The sequence below is a fragment of the Ambystoma mexicanum genome, chromosome 3q (assembly GCF_040938575.1).
Source record: "Ambystoma mexicanum isolate Mex_15411 chromosome 3q, UKY_AmexF1_1, whole genome shotgun sequence".
Lineage (NCBI taxonomy): Eukaryota > Metazoa > Chordata > Amphibia > Caudata > Ambystomatidae > Ambystoma > Ambystoma mexicanum.
The window spans coordinates 67,064,136-67,082,095 of record NC_090926.1 but is presented as its reverse complement, the minus strand read 5'-3'; the positions used below and the strand labels follow the sequence as shown (position 1 = coordinate 67,082,095).

Sequence of the window (17,960 nt, the reverse complement as noted above, 5' to 3'; positions counted from 1 at the left end):
TCGAAAGGGGCTCAGATTGATACAGAGAGTTGGAATCTTATTGTCTATGGGGTGTTGGTAGGGGCAGAGGTTCTTTTAGTTAATACATATGGTCCTAATATAGACTCTCGTGAATTCTATGAAAATATCGATAATATTTTAGACTCATACCCATCTGTCCCTATCATCTGTGGGGAGACATAAACTGCGTACTGGATCAAATGCTGGACCTCACCGCGTCTGCCCCCCAGGCCAATTCCGAAAGCTACTTGCAGTTTGCATACACAGATAGAAAGACTTGAGCTGTGCGATGCCTGGAGGCTCACACACCCACTGGACCGACAATATACATTTTACTCTGCAGTACATGGTATGGCCTCGTGCATAGATTATATACTGATCTCCCGGCGTCTGGCTGGCAGGGTCCAGCTTACAAATATTCTTCCAGTGCACTATCTGACCATTCCCCTGTTACTCCCCGATGAAAGGGGGTGGAAGAGCCCCTGGGTCTTTCACTTGGAGGTTTAAGCCTGAGGCCCTGGGTGATATTGTTTTTAGGGCAGATATTGAGGCAGATATACGCACCTACTTTACCCACAACACTCTCGGGGAGACATCCCAGGGCATGGTATGGCAGGTGTTCAAAGCATACATTCGGGGCAGGGCCATTTCAAGGGAGCTTTGGGTGTTGAACACTATTAGATGCAATCTTGCGAGATGTGAGTCCAAATTAAAGTGATTGCAAGATGCCCAAGCCTCCATACCAGACTCTGTCACCTTAGCTGAGATACACACCACACTTGAACAATTCCACTTACACACTGAAAGGGCAATTAAATACTTCTCAAAGCCAGCAGCAGCTAGGCGGTACGGCGAAGGGAGCGCCCTGGCAAAACACTGGCTAGATTGTTTCATGAGGAACATGGCCCGCAGCACATTGATGCTATACTAGACAAACAAGGCGCAACTACATTCGTGGACTTGGAGATACTAGGGGTGTTTGCGCAATTCTATGAAACCTTGTACCAAGCCACCCCTCCCAAGGGGTCGACAACTATTCAATCATTGTTGAGGGACTTGTCCCTCACCAGGCTGGTGTCGGCTGCCAGGGAAGGGGTCAATGGGGCGTTTACTGCTGAGGAAACAATGGAAGTAATTAGAGACCTCCCTAGGAGTAAGGCACCAGGCCCAGAAGGATTGACGTTGGAATTTTACTCTGCTTACGGTGCCATATTGGTTTCCCACTTAGTGCAAGTGTGGGAAGAATCTCTGGCTGCCTCTGTGCTACTGGAATCACTGCGAGAAGCCGTTATCACAGTCCTTCTCAAGCCGGGTAAACTGGCAACTGAGTGTGGATCTTATAGACTGCTCTTGTTAATGAATGTCGACACAAATATATTTGCTGAGATAATTGCAAATAGGCTCCTCCCCCTTATGCTGCATCTGATCCAAGATGACCAATCAGGGTTTATCCCACGAAGATCCACAGTGTTGAATGTATGCCAGTTGTTTAATACTATGTCACATCTTTCACCCGAGGCCTCTGCAGTGGCGGTTACAGTAGATGCCCAGAAGGCTTTCGACATGGTATCCTGGGAGTACCTATTCACGGTATTGGCACCCTATGGGCTGGGGGCAAATCTTATCGCATACATCAAGCTTCTGTATAAGCAATTTACGGTGAGGGTCCTGGTAATCTCCCAGCTCTGCAGGCCGCTCTCTCTAGGGAGAGGAAGGCGTCAGGTCTGCCCTCTTTCCCCATTACATTTGGCAATGGCTATTGAGCCCATTGCAGACATGATTAGGGAGTGCCATAGGGGTAGGGGAATTCCGACTGAGAGGACAGCCATAACTTAACTCCCTATACGCCATTCATGTCACGGTGTAAGTCCGCGAACTGCACATTAACCTTGGTCCGATAATGAGGGAAAATTACAGAGTTCGGCGGTCACTCTGGGTTTGTCGTCAACTATTCCAAGTCTGAGGTTTTCCCCTTGACGGACATTAGGACTAGACCACTGGGCAAATACCGTGTGCAGTGGGCTCCTGAAGGCATTAAATATAGGGGCGTCTGGATAGCCAGAGATCCTGTTTCTCTCCTCGTCCGGAACTATACAGCCCATGAAGCGTACGTTGTTGACAGAGTGAGGAGATGGAAGAACATACCACTATCCCTTGCAGGTAGACTGGCGTTAGTAAAAATGATCTTGCTACCCAAGCACCTATATCAATTTACCAGTGTACCGATGTGACCAGGCAAGGAATACTTTGCTACACTTCACTGCTCTCTTTCACAATTTCTGTGGCATGCAGGCGCTGCGAAAAAAGTGGGAAGAATTAGCGCAGCCATACTCCAAGGGGGGATTCACTCCACCTCTTCTCGAAAGATATTGGCTTGCTGCCCAGGCATAATTCGCATCGTACTGGCAGGGAGGAGAGGACTCCACTCCACACATTCGTCTTAAGCGATTGGCAGCCGACAAATTAGATTAAACACTCCTTCTTAATACAACTTATTCTGATAACTGCCCATTTGACCCTGTCCAAACTATTATGGGGGCCCGGAGGAGAATATTTCGCCTGATCGGTGCGACACACCCCTACTGCAAGTCGCTCCCACTGTGGTGATTCCCTGGTTTGGAACCCACTTGGGATAGTTCGATTCACACCTCCTGGGAATGAATTGGCTACATGAGACTAGAGGACTGGGGGGCACCTTATCAACATGCAGACATGGAAACAGGGACATACGGGCACCACAACCAAGATTTGTTTTACAATTCTATAGGCTTGTAGCAGCAATATCCAAGTTGTGGGACTGTTCCCCTATTGAAGCCCTAGAGGATGAGCTTTTGGCTTATATATCCAGGTCCAACGGATGTCGCATAATACTAGCTACACTATAAGGTATGATCTTGGACAAGGCAGGAAGACGAACACCCACTGCTCAAATACAATGGGACGGAGACTTAAAGACTCATCTCAGATGAACAATGGAACAGAATGTGCTTTCTGACCGGGCCGGTGTGGTTGAACGCTAGGTTTAGGCTCATACAATATAAAATATTGCACACACTACACTACACCCCCGTAGCCTTAATCTTATACAATGGACAATGATGGTAAATGCCCCCAATGCCATATGGAAGAGGCAGGTCACCTACACATGTTCTGGGACTGCCATAGATTACAAGAGTTTTGGAAAGATGTGTTTGGCTCTCTCACACAAATAGTGAACTTAGCCTTGCAATGCTCACCTTTGGGTGCCTTGTGTGGCCTTTGCGAACAGGTCCCAGAGAGGAGAACCAGATCCCTCTTGAACGTGGGCTGCATAGAGGACAAACAATGTGTATTTAAGAAATGGAAAGATGCTGTGGCACCGACAGGGAAAGAGTGGTTTTTCGGATCTAATGTGGGTGGAAAACTGTGAAGATGTATATGTTACTATGCTACCAAACTCTTCCAAGCCAAGGGACATATGGAGCAATTTCTGAGCTATGCCTGAAACCCTCTGTGGGCCCCCTACAGTAATGTAACTCCCTAGAATGTCTCTGGGCTGTTTGTATTTGTATTTCTTTATTTATATAGCACACCTGGTTCGAGGCCGTCTGGGCACATATCTTAGGTTACAAGAGAAGCAGTATTATACAGTTACAGATAAAAGCATAATTTACATTTGTAGGGTATATACATCGTATTTACAGGCAATAAATCTTGTGATATTGAGCAAACACTGAGTGATGATATGTATAACAACATTTGTTCCACCTATTGTTGCCTTATGTGAAACTACTATATTTATTCATGCCTGGCAAGAATAAATAAAGGTTTAAAAAAAAGTCCTCACACTTAAAGGAATGGGTCGGTCAAAAAATGTTATTGCCCCTACGGGTCGGCCATGTGTTTTTAAGCCTAAATCGCTCGATTATAGAAAACATTCCTATAACCTTACCCGAGTTTTCGTCCATTAAACGAATGCGAAAACAGGCATCAGGGAGCTGCCATTTTGTGATAATCCTATCATTTCCCCCATCGCCCTGGCTGACCTGCTTTTGCGGCACTAAATCATATCCCCCGCCCCTGAGCCTGTCATCAGCAGGCACGTACCGCCCATTTCACAATGCCAAAGCACGTCTCGTGTCAACATTCGCTGCGCTTCAGCTAATGACGTGTCGCCATGGAAATGGCAGGACGCCTCTTTCCTCAATAAGTATAAACAGACCGTTTCACAACACACAGCAGCAGATTTTCGATTCCATTCCTCTCTCTGTTTTACTTTGAGTATTCTGTGACTCGTTTCTGTGCTTTGGTCAGCTACCTTCGTTGCTTATAGCCCGTGTGAACAGATACCAGTACCACCGCTATCAATTATTTTAGGTTGTTTAACACACAATGGCTACAATAATGCACTACATGTACGAGCCCGAGTATACCGAGGAGGAACTACTGGAAAGGGAAACACGCGAAAACGATTGGTTTTCGGACGGCAGTTGGGAGGACGATTCAACAGCTGAAGAGCCTGGACCTAGTCGCATGGACGGTATTTCCACCTGGTGCACATGCAGTCGGTGCAAGCTAATGCCAACGAGGCGAGGACGAGAACTGCTGCTGCTGTGAAAACTCGGGATGCGTGGCCTACATTTCGGAAGGTGCGCTACGACCGCAATGCATCACCGAGCTGCCAGACTTCAGGGCAGCCTGCCTCACACGGTCCGTGTTGAGGAAAATGATGGTGCTTATGCACAAACTTCGCGCAACTGTTCGTCCTCGTAATCCGAGTAACGAGTAAGTATACTCTGCTTGTCATGCCACTCCTATTTCATGGTCTTCTACTATGTCCAAAATTACATATACATATTGTAACGCACGAAAGTCTTTCAATAGTGTGCAGTGTCTAGATAGCATTTGTCCGAGCAGAATGCCATTAGTTACAAGAATTGTCATTCACAACAAACGTTTATTAAACTTATCTTGGTCATTTAAAAACAGTTTGTTTCATTCCTTTTCACAGGTGGTACAGGCTGGTGGCCTATCGTTCGTTTACATGGTGGCTTCACGGGAGGCTTGGACACAGCGTTCGAAGAGTGATACCCGCCTGTGCCGTTCGTGCCATAAGAGAAACGTTCCCGAGTGACAGTGGTCAGTACAGGGGATTTTCTCTCGCTGTGCTGCAACCTGAACGGTACAATGGTAAATTTTGTATTTTTGTGTCATCAAAATAAGATACAAAATAAAACACCACATATATTTTAACAACGGTCATTTCGATTTTTTAAATGAATCAAGTGTGTCCCCATTCAAGGATGGACGTCAGACATCTGTGCTCGGAATGGGTGAAGTTCAGGTCGCTGTGAAGCGGGGTGGTCACTATCTAAGCTAACATAATATAATATAAATAATGCATGCACTAAATAACACTTGTTCAAAGTCTTTCAGTCGGTTATGTCTCTATAAAAGTCACACATATATCTATACTATCAATTAACATTGGATTATACAGGCCTTAGGTCAAGGGTCTTGACCACTATAATACACTGATTGAAGTGTGGGTCTGTGCTCACAAGAATCTCCGGTATGTGGCATTTGTTATTGATAGGCAACGATATACTGCAGTAGGGGTCTAATGTTAGTTGGGGATCTGCTAGGTGGGCATCATGGCATCGTCAGTGGTCTGGCACATGAAGAGAATACCTTTCAAGGAAACAGGGTCAGAATGGCAGTAAGTTTCCACTGGCGAGGGTGCGTGGGCAAGGACACGTTTCTGGAGATGAACGAGATATGTGCTTGGTTCAGGCCGGTTCACATGCAGGACCGTGATCTCAGAAAGTGATGTGTTACATTTATTAGCTGTTGCAAATACCTCTGGAGTTTTCCAGTCAGAGTGGGAACGAGGGTGTGGGCCATGTGCTCTGCGCGCTGTACTATCGCTGTGAGGCCTGGTCACCAAGATGGAGTGGAAAGGGGGTACAAAAATGGATGCCCCGTGTCCTGCTCAGTGTTCCCCTCTACGCGAATGTCATCCAAAGTTAACATCACACAAGGGCAAGGCACTTGGTACGAGTTTCTACTGAGAAGTAAAGGATGAGAGGGGCCTGATGGCCCCTCGCTCCCACACACTTGCCTGCACGCCCCAGGCCCTCTATCAAAGGCGGTTCACACCCGGGGATGAGCGCTGGCATGGGGGGCTGTCACAGGCGCAAACGGCCAAGGTGCCAAACAGCATGTACACTTCAAAAGATATCCCACGCCCAGGGGCCATCGCTCACATGGCCCCCTCAGATCCTGTGTCTCCAGACAGGCCTCCCCCGAGGCAGGCCGCCCCCCTGCAATCCACATAAGTGTGTCTCCACTCAGCAGTCTTCCTGTGCCTTATCTGCACGCCCCAGGCCCATCCATCCCACCCCCTCTATCAAAGGCGGTTCGCACCGGGGGATGAGCGCTGGCATGGGGGGCTGTCACGGGCGCAAACAGCCAAGGTGCCAAACAGCATGTACACTACAAAAGGTATCCCACGCCCAGGGGCCATCGCTCACATGGCCTCCTCAGACCCCGTGTCTCCAGGCAGGCCTCCCCCGAGGCAGGCCGCCCCCCTGCAATCCACATAAGTGTGTCTCCATTCAGCAGTCTTCCTGTGCCTTATCTGCACACCCCAGGCCCATCCATCCCACCCCCTCTATCAAAGGCGGTTCGCACCCGGGGATGAGCGCTGGGATGGGGGGCTGTCACGGGCGCAAACGGCCAAGGTGCCAAACAGCATGTACACTTCAAAAGGTATCCCACACCCAGGGGCCATCGCTCACATGGCCTCCTCAGACCCTGTGTCTCCAGGCAGGCCTCCCCCGAGGCAGGCTGCCCCCCTGCAATCCACATAAGTGTGTCTCCATTCAGCTGTCTTCCTGTGCCTTATCTGCACGCCCCAGGCCCATCCATCCCACCCCCTCTATCAAAGGCAGTTCGCACCCGGAGATGAGCGCTGGCATGGGGGGCTAGCACGGGCGCAAACGGCCAAGGTGCCAAACAGCATGTACACTTCAAAAGGTATCCCACGCCCAGGGGCCATCGCTCACATGGCCTCCTCAGACCCCGTGTGTCTAGGCAGGCCTCCCCTGAGGCAGGCCGCCCCCCTGCAATAAACATAATACCACGACATACACACGTCATTCATTCACAAACACACCCCTGTTTCTAATACTTAATAAACCACTTGATATGTCTCATGAGAACATCTTTGTGCTTTGCAAGTCAACTCCTGAACATTCTACCTGAGAAGCACTGAGATCTATGCTAATCTGCTCGTCGCCGTGCTATCTGTGACCACTTCGAGCAAACTCGTCAGTGTGCTACCTGTGGCCATCTACCTGTTCTCCTGCAACATACTGCTCAGCCTGCTGAATCCAACTGTTTGTTGGTCAAGGTAACGCCATATATTGTAGTCATATTTCGGTCATTTTTACATTTCAATCTATTTGCTATTACAGTACCCAATTTTCATCTGTGTCAATTGTCATCGAATGGCATCCTTTGGCGGTCCAGTCTATAATGTAAGCATGTTTCCTTTTCGTGCAAGACAGAACATCCAAGGGACTAGTCACATGTTCAGAGTTTAGTCACATAATTAAAAAAATGTCTGTAACTTATGCAAATACTAAGCCGCACATGATGAACTGGTATGGTTCCAGCGACCAAAACAAACCTTGCATTGAGCATGGTATGGTTCATTTACTTTTTTATGACATTTTTATTCATCAAGGTTTTATAATAATCTTGATATTGAATTTTCAGAATTTTCAACAATGCCTGCCTGTTCGATTAGCGGTTGCCCTTCGGAAACCCATGCTAAATCTGAAGGCACTACAATGCATGTTTTCCCGAAAACTGTTGATCGAATAAGAGAATGGGTCTGACATTGAGGATATACACTGGATGAGCTAGAAAGTAGAGTCCAACAAGTCTTTGAGGACAAAAGGGGTGATCGATACCGCATCTTCAGCCGGCACTTTCCCTCGAACATGTACACCACATCTTGGGTAACAAAGAAGAATAAACGGCGATCGACACGAAAATTGCTTGCAAACGCTATTCCCACTCTATTCGTCCACAATCCACCACTGGTGAGTCAAGTGTCCGTTTTTAGCTTTAGGCCTTACGGTAGTGTGTAGGTAGCCGAATGGATTCATTGATATTTTACGTGTTGTTTCCAATTTGTAATACTTTCGACATTGATATGAGTGTATAGCTTTTTGAATAATGACATTTATCAATATATTATTTTTAGATTTCATAACGCACAAACGAAATCTATATATGGGCACAGGCAGCTGTGCTATATTGTGCATTACTTAAGTATCCTGTCTCCTTACATGGCAATTTTAAATATTGGCATTTTATTATCAAACAATAATTTACCTTTACAACTTCTTGACTATCCCTTGAATCTGAAGCAAGAACATTCTACTTCCGTCACGTGCTCGCAGTTATCAACCACTTCTAGCGCGTATCAGCTAATCATACTTGGATATTCCGCTACAGACTTGTTTTATGCATGTCAAGTAATAGTTTTGATGTATCGTGTGATTATTTTACCAATTGTTTGGTTAGTGCTTTCCAATTGATATACACCTTAGTTGTCGTCCCCTGGTGTTTGTTTTCAGTTATATTTAGTGTTATCCATACTAATGCAAGTACTGTCTTTCAGGGAGATGCTGAAGCGTCCACCACATTGACAACAGCCTTAGATGTTCTTCAACAGCACGAGGTATGGATACTGACAGCTCCATCGACCGTGATCATCAGGACTGGAACACTTGCCGTTTGATTGTTCTACACCACGTTTCATTCGTGGTTATCCATTGATATGTACCTGTGCGGTCGACCACAAGCGTGTGTTGTGTTTTCAATATTGTAATCCTTACTAATGCAAATACTATGTTTCAGGCAGTTGTTGAATCGTCAACCCACGCAGTTGATGCAGGGCCTGACATTCAAGTAATTCCGGTGGAGGCGGGACCATGCAGATACGAATCGGCGCAACAGCTTTCGGAAGTGCGCACCACATTGACAACAGCCCTAGATATTCTTCAGCAGCACGAGGTATGGATACTGATGGCTCCATCGAGCGTGATCATATAACGTGATTCCATTTGCTATACTTTCTTCCCTATTAACGCAAGTGCTGTGTTTCAGGGAGACGATGGAGCTTCCACTACAATCACAAGGTCCCATTTAGATGATGCAGATGTAAAGAAATCGGAGAAATAAGTCGATTAAATCTGATCATATTTAAATATTACTTGATTCTTTTAGACAATGCAATAATTGTGGTTATCTCTTTAGATGTACCTGTGCCGTCGACCCCAAGTGTGTTCTATGTTTACAATATTGAAAACCATACAAACGCAAGTACTGTGTTTCAGGGAGTTGCTGATGCCTCCTCTTCAATACAATCATTCGTGGGAGTCCATGCAGAGCCAGAGGTATGGATACTGACAGCTCCATCGAACTAGGTCATTGTAACGCTCACCTGATTCCCGTAGAGGCGCCGGTCTTGACTGGGCGTATACCGTATCTTCAAAGGTGATGTGTAACACACGGCTGGCTCTTTGGGCTGGACCTCTGTGCACTGTATGTCTGACTCGAAGGGTAAGATGTCTGCAGATAGAAAATATGGGATTAATGAACTGGGTTATTGAATGTCTCTCTCTTCTTCCCTTTCTCTTCTCCTGTAGAACCCCAAAGGTTAACGCTCTCACCTTAGGTAAGTGAACACCGTGCTCTCCATCTGCCTCGGGGCAGGGTGCTGTAACCAGTTTCTTCACTGGATAAGGGGAGCAGGCCTCTTGACTTCAGAGGACTGCTGTCCGTCGTTTACTGCACGAACGGTAAGTTTCGAGTAATTCTAATGTCTTTAAAAGTCTTTAGTAATGATGTCTCTTGTTTTTGCAGGGTTCCGGCGATGGCGAATGACGGGCTGAAGTGAGTTGAAGATGGAGCCCGTGTGATGAATGGAAGCGCCTGGAAGCACGTAAGTAAGCGCTTGTTGCCTGCTTCACGATGCGCTCTAACTGTCTTTTTATTTTGCAGGTACAAGTTCGGAGCGGCTGCAGGGTGCCGGAATACCCACTGGGTTAGATGTGGAAAGGAGTAATGGCACGTGAGTATTAAAGTTCTCCAATGTCTTTAAACGCACCTTGTTTTGTCAGCGCCGAAGGCCTCCGGAGCGTGCGAAGAGCTGGTAAGCTTTTGTCTTTCAGATGCCGGAATGCAGTGCGAAGACCTCCGGAGCGCACGAAGAGTAGGTAAGCCTTTGTCTTTCAGATGCCGGAATGCAGCGCGAGGCGTTGGTGACAGCCGATGGACCAGGTAAGTGAAGTGCTGTCACTGAAGACCGTAATGCTAACCTGTTCTTTCTTGTCTTTATAGGTGTTGCTGAAGACTGGATTCAGGATGGTAAGCCTTTTTCCTTAGGCCCAGGATCAGATGCAGAGACACGATGAGCGTTCTGCTGCAGAGGATGCAGAATAACGCAAAGCAAGATTCATCCATCGGGTGTGGTTTAAATAGCCTCCTGTAGTGCTTAGGTGTCTCCTTCCACAGCCACGCCTAGGTAAGAAAAGAGTTCCTGCTTTCCAGAAGAGTTCCAGTGTTCTGAACCTAGGGAGTGGCTCCTGCCCCACCCAACAGGAAAAGTAGTTCCAAACAGAAGAGGATCAGAGGCTCAACTGGCAGGCAAGTAAGCAGCATGGTCTGCTGCAGGGAAGTCCACCCAAGCATTATGAGCCCGGCGCTTCCAGCGCTGGGACTGGGCATATTTATGAGCCTGGTGCCACTGGCGCCAGGACTGGGTCCAAAAGGTCCCAATTGGGACTGGTTGGCACTCGGAACCTGGGTTATGGATCTGCTTCCAAGGGAGTTGGGAAAACCCTGACCTTTTGGAAGCAGAGATCATGACAGTCATCAGAGCTCGAATACTTGTCGTTTGATTGTTCCACACAATGTTTAAATCGTGTTTGGCTATTGAGATGTACATGTGTGTTCGTCCTCACGTGTGTTTTATGCTAACAATATTTTGATGCACAGTAATGAAAATACTATGTTTCAGGGAGTCGATGGAGCCTCATTCCGTGCTGTCTATGCGGATACAGAAAATATAGTCGTTGCAGCGCAAGAGGGAGGGGAGACATGCAGATACGTATCGGAGCAACAGCGTGCAGATGTTGAAGGTCGAGTTAAAACAGTTGCAAAGAAAAGAAACAAAAAAAAGGTTAGTTACAAACAGTTCATAACTTTAGAATTTTTTTGTGCTGGGGACTATTTTATGTTTTTTTCAAGTCAATTGTACTATACTTTATCTTGTGTTTAAACTGAACATCCATTTTCCAATCTATCCTCTAGTTACCCGTGGGTGTCCGAACTATACATACACAGACAGTGAAGCGAATGAGAGATGTTGCTTGCCAGACCATTTACACTATGGAGGAACTATTAATTCAGACGTCGCGTGTTGAGACTAGAGATGCTCATGTCCAATGGCCAGAACATGAAATGAATGTGTCCGGAGAATCCAGTAAAGTTGTAAAGGACCATTGCTACAGTGCGACCGCACCACCACAAGAAGATGAGACAGAATGTATTGAAGATAGCTCTGAAGTAGTCGCAGATCAATTCACACAATCTACACCCGCCAAAAAATTGCCACCCAAAAAGCTGTCGACATTGATGTGTTCTCCCATCAATGTTGAAGTAGCAGATGTTGAAATGACAGAGAATGAACCAGCAGCAGCATTCACCAACGCATCAGCACTTGATAGCAGCGATATTTCTTTCAAATGTGGTGATATGTCCTCAACGTCACAGGCCGAAACAACTTTGACGCAGGATGACAGTCTAATGAAAGAGAGCAAATACATAGTATTCGACAGTTGTTTGATGAATATTGTCATGATCTCTGCTTCCAAAAGGTCAGGGTTTTCCCAACTCCCTTGGAAGCAGATCCATAACCCAGGTCCCGAGTGCCAACCAGTCCCAATTGGGACCTTTTGGACCCAGTCCTGGCGCCAGTGGCACCAGGCTCATAAATATGCCCAGTCCCAGCGCTGGAAGCGCCGGGCTCATAATGCTTGGGTGGACTTACCTGCAGCAGACCATGCTGCTTACTTGCCTGCCAGTTGAGCCTCTGATCCTCTTCTGTTTGGAACTACTTTTCCTGTTGGGTGGGGCTGGAGCCACTCCCTAGATTCAGAACACTGGAACTCTTCTGGAAGGCAGGAACTCTTTTCTTACCAGGAACTCTTTTCTTACTTAGGCGTGGCTGTGGAAGGAGACACCTAAGCACTACAGGAGGCTATTTAAACCACACCCGGTGGATGAATCTTGCTTTGCGTTATTCTGCACCCTCTGCAGCAGAACGCTCATCGTGTCTTCTGCATCCGGTCCTGGGCCTAAGGAAAAAGGCTTACCATCCTGAATCCAGTCTTCAGCAACACCTATAAAGACAAGAAAGAACAGGTTAGCATTCCGGCATCTGAAAGGCAAAGGCTTACCTACTCTTCGTGCGCTCCGGAGGTCTTCACACTGCATTCCGGCATCTGAAAGACAAAAGCTTACCAACTCTTCGCACGCTCCGGAGGCCGTCGGCGCTGCATCCCGCATCTGAAAGACAAAACAAGGTGCGTTTAAAGACATTGGGGAACTTTAATACTCACGTGCCATTACTCCTTTCCACATCTAACCCAGTGGGTATCCCGGCACCCTGCAGCCGCTCCGAACTTGTACCTGCAAAATAAAAAGACAGTTAGAGCGCATCGTGAAGCTGGCAACAAGCGCTTACTTACGTGCTTCCAGGCGCTTCTATCCATCACACGGGCTCCATCTTCAACTCACTTCAGCCCGTCACCCGCCATCGCCGGAACCCTGCAAAACAAGAGACATCATTATTAAATACTTTAAAGACATTTGAGTTACTCGAAACTTACCGTTCGTGCAGTAAACGACGGTCAGCAGTCCTCTGAAGTCAAGAGGCCTGCGCTACCTATCCAGTAAAGAAACTGGTTACAGCACCCTGCCCCGAGGCAGATGGAGAGCTCGGCATTCACTTACCTATTGTGAGAGCGTTAACCTGTGGGGGTCTACAGGAGAGGAGAAGGGGAAAGAGATAGGGACACCCCAATACCCCAGTTCATTAACCCTGTATTTTCTATCTGCAGACATCTTACTCTGCACGTCAGGCATACAGGGCACAGAGGTCCAGCCCAAAGAGCCCACCGGGTGCTGCACATCACCTTTGAAGATACGGTAGTCGCCCAGTCAAGACCGGTGCCTCTGCGAGAATCAGGTGAGCGTTACAAATATTATAAGTATGCTGAAATGTGGGCATTCAGTTAGCGGGAAAGTATGTGGGAAGCCATTGATTCATGTGACTCGTCAAAAACAAGGCAGTAACGTCAAAATACATGCCGCCTGTAGATTAAATCATACGTTCTCATGGTCTGCACAACCGATGCTGGGGAAACTTCCAGCAGGCAATCTACTGTGTGCAGCTGCCTCACTTTTTAGTGGATCCAGTTTTAGAAAGTTAGAGGGGGTCATTCCGAGTAGGGCGGTAAGGGTTAACGGTCACCGTTAACGAGACCTGTGCCGTTAAACCCTTACCGCCCTATTCCGAGTTCCCTTTGCGGGTTGGTACTTAACGCCTGCTTTTTGCAGGTATTAAAAAACCAACCCGCAAAGGGACCTAGGAGCTAATTACGGCACCCTAATTTACGGTGCCGTAATTAGCGCCTTCCCCATTCCCATTGAGCCCTATGGGGCAAAAATGGGAATGGGGAAGGGCCCTTGGTGAATGGGAAATTACCGACCCCGCCAACCTTGGAATGGGGCGGTAATTCCGCCATTCACCATGGCGGAGTCGGAAAAATAACGGCATCAACCAAGGCGCTAGTAGCGCCTTGGTTAACGCCAGGGTCGGAATGAGGCCAGAGTCTTTCTTTCAGTTTGTGGTACTCCATTTCATTTAAAAAATGCAGTACTACAAATACCAACATGAATATCTGTTTCCGGCCATTAGTGATGCTTGGAAAATGTAACAATTGTCTCTAGCAAGTACATTCGAAGGCAAACGATTCAGGCTAGCCGGCGATGGACAGTGCGACAGCCCTGGATTTTCTGCCAAGTACTGCACCTACCACTTTCAGGACATGGATAGTAAGAAAATTGTGAGTTTGGTGGTCGTGCAGGTAACACAATGTACATCCTCAGTGGCCATGGAGAAACTAGGATTTATAAAATTAGTGGAATATCTGCAATCGAGGGGAATGCACATCGACCTCATAGCCACGGACAGACACGTTTCAATTGCCAAGACAATGAGAGAGCAGTTCCCACACATTAAACATCAATTTGAAGTATGGCATCTTGCTAAATCAATCAATAAGAAAATCTCGGCTGCAGGGGAAAAAAAAGGTTTGGAAAGTATTTCAGAGTGGTCCCAGTCTATCAGCAACTATCTTTGGTGGAGTGCCAAAACTTGTGAAGGGTCAGTGGAAATACTACTTGAAAAATGACGGTCACTGATGCACCATTGTACCAACGTGCACCGCTGGTCAGAAAACCTACATTTCCACCAATGTGAACATGGCCCTTTGTCCCCAGTGGAGGCACGGAAGAAGAAGTGGTTGAATCCATCTTCACCGACACACAAAGCCAGATTGTTTTCGATAAAACTCTATCAAGAGATTTGAGGGGACTGACCGAATTCTGTCACAAAGGAGGTTTGGAGGTGTTCCACAATATGTGCCTAAAGTACAGGCCAAAGCGCTTGCATTTCAGCATACAGGGCATGAAACATAGGACTCTACTAGCGGTCTTGGCCCATAACGAGAATCTCGGCCGTGAACAATCTAGGACTAAGGGTAATGTAAGGATGCCTCGCTACACTAACGCCTTTTCAAAAAGAAGTAAGCAATGGGTGATCAAACCAGTCTATGAGGAAATGAAGTTCGACTTTGTCAAAAGCCTTATTGTTGCTGTATTAGAGAAGCACAGATATGGAATTTTGAACGTTTCTGTGCAGAGCACTGATCCATTGCCACCCAACATTGCCACTGTGCCATGTCCACCCAAAGGAGAGCTGGTTGTGAAGTACAAATCCCGGTTTAAATAATTGTAATACAATTGTCTTTTTGTAAATAAATGTTATTGTACAGTGTGCATACAAAGTACGCTAACCCTAACCCCTACCTTCACCATCCTGGGACCCGAATAACCTGGGTGTCATCTTTGAATTTTCTCTCTATTCACCTCATATTGCTGACCTTGTCTATATGTGTATGTATATATTTTTGTTGATGTAACTAATTTTCGCAATCTCTTCTAAATGCTGGGCACTGTTAACCGAGGGGAGGCTTGCGTATTGCAAATAATAAAACAAACAAACAATAAATCTCACTTTCAACTCAACTCCTCGGGTACCTTATACTTTCCCTGACCTTCCCCAAAAAATTAAAAGTCTCAATAGTTATGGTTCTTTAGGGCTTCAAAGCTCGCAGACAACGAGGACAAAATTGGGGGCCTTAGAACGTGCCAAGCGAGCCGTTGCAGATGGGAGAGAAGCCAGTTCGCATTTGCACATTGAGGCGCAGTACATAGATGGATTCGAACCTTCAAGTTCTCACAGACGGCTTTACTACAGGATGTTGCAAAGAAAGAATGTATGCTCATTTCTAGTGAAGGTCAGCGGCTTTGATTTTCAGCTCGCGCCCTGAAGAGGCCCACAACTCGCACTGGCATTATAAGTTTCTATTGTTTTTTGACCTTGAGAGACAGGGACCATGCATAAAGAACTTCATTTGAAGTGGGGGTGGAGGCTGCAATAACGTAAGAGACGATAAGGCAGAAAATTCTTAAACTAGACCGAGTTTCATGTTAGTTCAGTATACGAAAAATCGCTGTCAAGAGCACAGTGGGATTTACGGACTGCATTACGCAGAGACACGATGGAAATTGCAAATATAATGTAAGTAACTCTTTAGATGCTTTTATACCGGAATGAAGAATTAATGAATGGATGCATGAATAAATGAATGAATGAAGAGCTTTGAAAACGTTTGTGGGATCGTCCTTGTAGCGGGCACATGGGCATGCAGGTCCACATTCCACACGCATTTAGACAAAAAGTCGTTTCTCATTGTGTACTAACCTCGATTTATTTCGTTAGTTTTCGCATTGATTTTAAAGCCGAACATACTCCATTGCAATATCCTTGAAAGCAAATAGTTTCAGCTCGGCCGTAATAAATAAAATGAATAATATTAATAAAGATCGGCTGGTGAGACTAATTATACATTTTATGTTTTCAAACCAGGTATGTACTTCCCTTTTGCCACTGCCACCAGTTTCAGACACCGGCAGATGTTTTTTTTCAACCGCCAGCTGCAGCTTAATGTAAACAACTGCACCATTCTGATGATTTTATGGGACGATCGCCAAGGGCCCATATGCCCTTACGCAGTACTAGCGGCTAGAAGCAACATATCAACCTTTACGCTGGCCTAGTGCCTACTTGATGGAACAGCCTTGGGTTTCAACGTGCGACAAAAGTGCTTCTTTGAACGAACACCAACACCCTGTGTACCATAAAGGAACAGCGCGTGACTCACGATAAACTTTTACGGATTTGCGGATAGAGATAAAAGAAAATAAATGACTTTCGGAGTTCATATGGCAATTGCTGAATATTCTATAAACATTTAATGTCAAATAAATGTACTTTACCAAATTTACCGTGTTGCTGTTTGATTTTAAAGTACAGTTTCATATTCCGAATTGTGGCGCGCTGTGTTGTGAGCTGATCTGTGTTGGTTTCTGGGTTCTGTGTGAAGTCGCGTAGAAGACGACTGGGCGCGTTTGCCTACGCAGCACAGAAACATCACGGAGAGAGGGGGGGGGAATATGAATGTTTTGATAATGTCAGGCTCAGGGGCGGGGGATATGATTTAGTGCCGCAAAAGCAGGTCAGCCAGGGCGATGGGGGAAATGATAGGATTATCACAAAATGGCAGCTCCGTGATGCCTGTTTTCGTGTGCGTTTAAAGGATGAAAACTCAGGTAAGGTCCATAGGAATTTTTTCTAAAATCGAGCGACTTAGGCTTAAAAACACATGGCCGACCCGTAGGGGCAATACAAATTTTTGACCAAACCATTCCTTTAATTTCAAAAGTATCCCTCATTTTATAGCTTAGAAATGTTAAGTGGCTCATGACAACCAGCTGAAGTGAATGGTTTTAGATAGATGGAAAGGTCAATCCTGACTTTCTCACAAGCATCCTTTCTCAGCAGTGAATGCTCCCTATTGAAATGCATATATATATATTTCTGCATGCAGTTGTATTACACTCAGATTTCTTTTTAAATAACAGGACTCAAGATTGTTTCATTCTGCATAAAAGGTGAGGAAGAGGACTTTTGCATGGACCACCATGACAGTCAGAGAATTGAAAGCTTCAGCAGCCCCTTTTGTAAGTAAACAGTGATGAGCTGCTTTGAATCAATCTTAACATGTTTCGACCTCCCAAACTTGAGTATCTTTTATGCCATATTGAACATATGTTGATCTTCAAATGCAGAGGTCATGCACTTAGACTTGAAACACTAGGAGGCTTAGGTGAAATTTCATTAGACTGGAAAATACCAACCATAGCTAGTTATTTTTTAACCATCTACCTTATCCACATACACATTTGTTAGTGGACACAGACTTGCCTTCACTGAACTGAATGGCATCCCCTCCCTTCTCACAACCAACCTTTTTTAATAATGCTTTAGCAATAGTCCAGTAAAACCCGATTCTTTTGCATCACTCTGTTGACAGCCTAAATTCAAATAAAAACATCACCTAACTGAAGCAAGTCCACAGTGTAGCAATATAGGCTCCAACCTACACTTTCCCTCCCATGTTTCTTATCACTGTCACACTCTCATGTGTAGG

At 46.1% G+C, this 17,960-nt stretch overlaps 1 protein-coding gene across 3 annotated transcripts in view; it reads left to right on the top strand.

The window, feature by feature from the left end:
* The window catches only part of LOC138582139 (zinc finger protein 549-like), a 187,419-nt gene that overhangs the window by 130,347 nt on the left and 39,112 nt on the right, over window positions 1-17,960 (top strand). For all 3 annotated transcript variants that reach the window (XM_069653155.1, XM_069653152.1, XM_069653154.1), the window contains one exon: window positions 17,392-17,490. In XM_069653155.1, coding sequence (XP_069509256.1) covers window positions 17,392-17,490 — 99 coding nt within the window. The remainder of the gene's footprint in view (window positions 1-17,391; window positions 17,491-17,960) is intronic.